This window comes from Myotis lucifugus, unplaced genomic scaffold (assembly GCF_000147115.1).
Source record: "Myotis lucifugus unplaced genomic scaffold, Myoluc2.0 scaffold_169, whole genome shotgun sequence".
Classification (NCBI taxonomy): domain Eukaryota; kingdom Metazoa; phylum Chordata; class Mammalia; order Chiroptera; family Vespertilionidae; genus Myotis; species Myotis lucifugus.
Window position 1 is genome coordinate 2131630 of NW_005871217.1, and position 5353 is coordinate 2136982.

A 5353-nucleotide genomic window follows, 5' to 3' on the forward strand; every position below is an offset into this window, starting at 1 on the left:
CCCCACCCCCCCCCCCGGGAACTCGGGGGAAAAACCCCGGCACCAGGGACATTGGGTGCCCCCGGCCCTCCCTTGCTCACCCCTTTAAGGAACTCACAACGCTCACGTGGGAGGGGAAGCAGCCCTCCCGCCCGGCACACACCTTCCCTCAGCGCGGGGCACACACACACACACCCGCACACACACAGCTCGCGCGGGAGGGAAGCAGCCCCCCGCCCCCCCCCAGGTGAAGGGCAGTGCCGGCTCCTGTGCCCACGGGGCCGCAGTGCCCAGAGGTCCGTCTGCTGGATGCCGCTCACGCCCCCCTCGCTGTGCTAACCGCCACAAACGCCCACCCTCCCGGGGCTCAGCCGGGGCTCACTGCCTCTCACGTGTGAACCATCAGTGGCTGGATGGACCGATGGACGGACGGCTGGATGGACGGCTGGATGGACGGACGGATGGATGGACGGCTGGCTGGATGGATGGAGGGATGGATGGATGGGTAGATGACACGTTATTCCTCAGAGGACACAGTATGTGTCCATCTTAATCTGCCATAGTGCTGGCAAGTCTGAAAGGATGTCTTTTTTGTTTATTTGCTTTCTGGACAACTTCTGTGTCCAGAACCGTCTTGACCAGGAAAATTTGGTACCTAATATATATTTTTAAATAAATCTTTTATGATATCAGAGAGGAGGGGAGAAGGAGAGAGCGATAGAAACATCCATGATGAGAGAGAATCATGGATGGGCTGCCTCCTGCAAGCCCCACACTGGGGACCGAACCCACAACCCGGGCATCTGCCCTGATGGGGAATCAAATCAGTGAGCTCTTAGGTCCTGGGTGGATGCTCAATCGCTGAGCCACACCCACCCGGGCCCTACTGGCAATTTTGTTGCAGTTCTCTGGCGCAGAGTTTAGAACCAGTAAGAGATGGGGCCAAAAGAGATTAGCACTTTAGCCTTGAAATGCAAAGCTTGGAGGATGAAGCCATCTACACTGAACTCTGCCAAACCCAACCCACTCCAGGTTCTCCTTGTACAGTGCTCAAGCTAAACCAACCCGCTCTACACTCCCACCATTGCTTCTGCCATTGTCAATGTCATGTGCAGTCTCACATGAGAATAAGGCAGTCCCCAGCTTACTCTAGATTCTCTAGCATAGGGAGGTCTCCAGGCAGGAGCAGCTGTTGAATGTGATAAGGTGAAACCCTAAGTCTCTGCAGTGAAGTCTCCTGAGAAGAAGGCACAGATGGCCATGTGCCATACACCCCACCCTCACCTCCACCACCAGCACCTGCTTGCATTTAGTTGTAGTGGCCCAGTCTCACTGTAATGCATTTGGCCTGTGCTGTCTCATGATCTTATCATTGATGATGATGATCCCCCAATTTGTCATCAGTGAGTTGGGAATCGATATAAACAGAGGGTGAAATATCTGGCAAGAGAGAGGTTTAGAGACATGATTTGATTATGGGGTCCCTAGAGTTTAAATAATCCCTGCTTCCCCTCTCTTTTAATGATAATGTACAGTTGCTGATCTTTGATTCGGAGATCAAGTTTTTCATCCATAACAATTCAAACCTCATCAAAATTTCTACATCACATGTTTTTCTTTGTATTCCTTTTTTGGGGGGAGTGGGGGATGGGGACGTGTTTTTCAAATCTGAGATATAGAGGAGTACATACAACTTATCTACCAAGTTTAGATACTTTATGAAGGCAAACACCCATGTGACCAGGACCAAGGTCAAGAAATAGACTGTTGCCAGTCTTCTAAAATTCCTTCCAATCACAACCCACTCCCTCCCCAATGGATATAGTTATTATCCTGACTTTGTGATAATCATCTCAGTGCTTTTCTTAATAGGTTCCCACTTTATATGAAGTTATATAAACCAAATTTTACTGCCTGCTCCCTTTTATAGCTCCCTTCTGCCATTCTGTATCAAATTTGAGAGACTTCATCTATGTCATTCACAGTAGCTATAGACCCTTTGCCTCTATTGTTGACTAGAATTCCAGTGTATGATTTTATTTATTTATTTATTTTTTATTTTTAAAAATATATTTTATTGATTTCTTTACAGAGAGGAAGAGAGAGGGATAGAGAGCTAGAAACATCGATGAGAGAGAAACATCGATCAGCTACCTCCTGCACACCTCCCACTGGGGATGTGCCCGCAACCAAGGTACATGCCCTTGACCGGAATCGAACCTGGGACCCTTCAGTCTGCAGGCCGATGCTCTATCCACTGAGCCAAACCAGTCAGGGCTCCAGTGTATGATTTTAGCAAAGTGATTATGATCTGATTATGCCATCCTATAGTGGATGGACACTAATGGTTGCTATTAGTTTATAACTACTGCTGTGAACAATGCTGCAATTAGGCAAGAAAAGAAATAAAAGCCATCCATTCGAAAAGAACGATGTGAAACATGTTTGCTGATGACATGCTCTTGTATATTAAAAAATCTTAAAACTCTTCACAAAGACTGTTAGAACTAAAAAATGAATTCGGTATAGTTCCTGAAAACAACATCAACATACGAAAACCAGTTGTATCTAAACATTAACAATCAACTATCTATAATAATAAAAGTGTAATATGCAAATCGACTGAAGGACCATCTGGATGTCCTTCTGGACAACCTCCTAGACAAAGCTGGGGCTGCAGCTGCGGGATTGAGGCAGCCGCTGTGGCTGCAAGGGAGGGATCGAGGCAGCCACCGTGGCTGCAAAGGCCTACTCTTGCACGAATTTCATGCATCGGGCCTCTAGTTAAAAATAAAGGTAAAGGGAATAATCCCATTTATTTATTTAATCCTCACTGGAGCATATTTTTCCATTGAATTTTAGAGAGAGTGGAAGGGAGGGGGAGAGACAGAGAGAAAAACATGGATGTGAGAGAGACACATCGATTGGTTGCCTCCTGCACCAGCCTGGACCAGGGACAGTGATTGAGCCCACAACCCAGGTACGTGCCCTTGACCAGAATTGAACCCAGGACCCTTCATTCCAAGGGCCAACACTCTGTCTACTGAGCCAAACCACCTAGGGTGGAAATAATCCTATTTACCATAGCATCAAAAGGTATAAAATATTTGACTTAACTAAGGAAATGTACATGGGAAACTGCTAAACATTGATGAAAGACAAAAGACAAAAATAAAATGGAGAGACATATTCGTGGATTGGGAGATTTAATATTGTTAAAACATCCACTTATGAAATTGAACCCTTATCTAACATCCTTCACAGAAATTAATTCAAAATAGGTAAAAACAAGTTCAAGACCTGAAATTGCAAAACTCCTAGAAGAAAATATTAGGGAAACTTCTGGACATCAATCTGGCCAATGATTTTTTTTTTGATATAACACCAAAAGCACAGGCAAGCAAAAACAAAAATAGACATCTAACTAGTTTGATGTGACTGTATCAAACTAAAAACCTCTCTGCACAACAAAGGAAAAAACACAACCCATGTAATGGAAGAAACTACTTGGCAACCATATACCTCATAAGGGGATAATATTGAAAATATATAAGGAATTTGTACAATTCAATAGGAAAAAACACAACTCAACTAAAAATAGGCAAAGTACTTGAATAGACATGCCTACAAAGAACCCTACAAATGCCAACAGGTATATGAAAAGATGCTCAGCATCACTAATTACCAGGGAAATGCAAAACAAAACCACAGTGAGGCATTGCCAGACATCTGTTAGTATGGCTAATTAAAAAAAAAAAAAGATTACAAGTGTGGATGAAGACATGGAGAAATCAAAACCTTTTTTACTGTATTGATGGGAATGTAAAATGGCCCAGCTGCTATGAGAATAGTATGGAGGTTTCTCAGAAAATTAAAATAAAAGTACCCATGTCATCTAGCAATCCCACTTCTGGGTATATATCCACAAGCATAGCCCTTGGCTCAGTGGATAGAGTGTCGGCCTGTGGACCAAAGGGTCCTGGGTTTGATTCCAGTCAAGGGTACCTACCTTGGTTGCAGGCTCCTACCCGGCCGAGGCCCTGGTCAGGGCTCATGCAGGAGGCAACCAATCAATGTGTTTCTCTCACATAGATGTTTCTCTCTGTCTTTCCCTCTCTTTTCCACTCTCCCTAAATAATAATAATAATAATAATAATAATAATAATAATAATCTACACTAATAAAAGACAAAGATGCTAATTCACTATGCCCCAAACCACGCCCACCAGCCAATCAGAGTGACTATATGCAAATTAACCCAACCAAGATGGTGGCCGGCAGCAACAGAGCTGGAGCAAGCAGGAGGCTTGGTTGCCCTGGTGATGGAGGAAGCCAAGCTTCCTGCCAGCGGCTGTGTGATCTGCTCAAGGCAACAAAATTTCAATTATAGAAAACAAATAAATCCCAGATACCTGCTTCCAGCCACCTCCACTGGAAGCTTGGGTGGCTGGGGGCTGTGGCCAGCCTGAAAACAGCCCTCAGCCCCTCACCCAGGCTGGCCAGGAACCCCAGTGGAGACCCCTACACTGAAGGGGCTGTGGGCAGCCTGCAAACAGCCATCAGCCCCTCACCCAGGCTGGCCATACCCTCATGGGGTGAGGGTCCCTGCTGGGGGGCTTTGCCAGCCTGCAACAGCCATCAGCCACTCACCCATGCTGGCCACATCCTCATGGGGTGAGGGTCCCCACTGGGGGCCTTGGCCAAGCTGAAAACGGCCCTCAGCCCCTCACCCAGGCTGGCCAGGCACTCCAGCGGGGACCCCCACCCTGAAGGGGCTGTGGGCAGCCTGCAAACAGCCATCAGCCCCTCACCCAGGCTGGCCATACCCTCATGGGGTGAGGGTCCCTGCTGGGGGGCTTGGCCAGCCTGCAACAGCCATCAGCCACTCACCCATGCTGGCCACATCCTCATGGGGTGAGGGTCCCCACTGGGGGCCTTGGCCAAGCTGAAAACGGCCCTCAGCCCCTCACCCAGGCTGGCCAGGCACCCCAGCAGGACCCCCACCCTGATCCGGGACACCCTTCAGGGCAAACCAGCTGGCCCCCACCCATGCACCAGGCCTCTATCCTATCTAATAATAGACAAACATGGTAATTAACTGTACCTCTGACATGCTTCCCATAGGCTAATCAGGGCGATATGCAAATCAACTGCCAACCAAGATGGCGGCCAGCAGCCAGGTAGCTGAAGCGAACAGGAGGCTTGCTTGCTCCAGTGATGGAGGAAGCCAAGGTTCCCCGCCTGCCGCCGCCCAGCTCTGAGCTGCACTCTAAGCAACTATGTTGCAATTATAGAAGCTAAACAATCCCCAGAAACCTGCTTTCAGCCAGCCGGGCCTCAGAGCTGGAGTTGCAACAGTGTTCAATTATAGAAG

The 5353-nt window shown here is 47.6% G+C and overlaps 1 protein-coding gene across 1 annotated transcript in view; it reads right to left on the reverse strand.

The window, feature by feature from the left end:
- Nucleotides 1–1076, reverse strand: part of ZXDB (zinc finger, X-linked, duplicated B) — a 7125-nt gene extending 6049 nt beyond the window's left edge. The window contains 1 exon segment of the mRNA XM_014462085.2: nucleotides 1062–1076. Within this exon segment, the coding sequence (XP_014317571.1) occupies nucleotides 1062–1076 (15 nt within the window).
- Between the last annotated feature and the right edge of the window lie 4277 nt (nucleotides 1077–5353).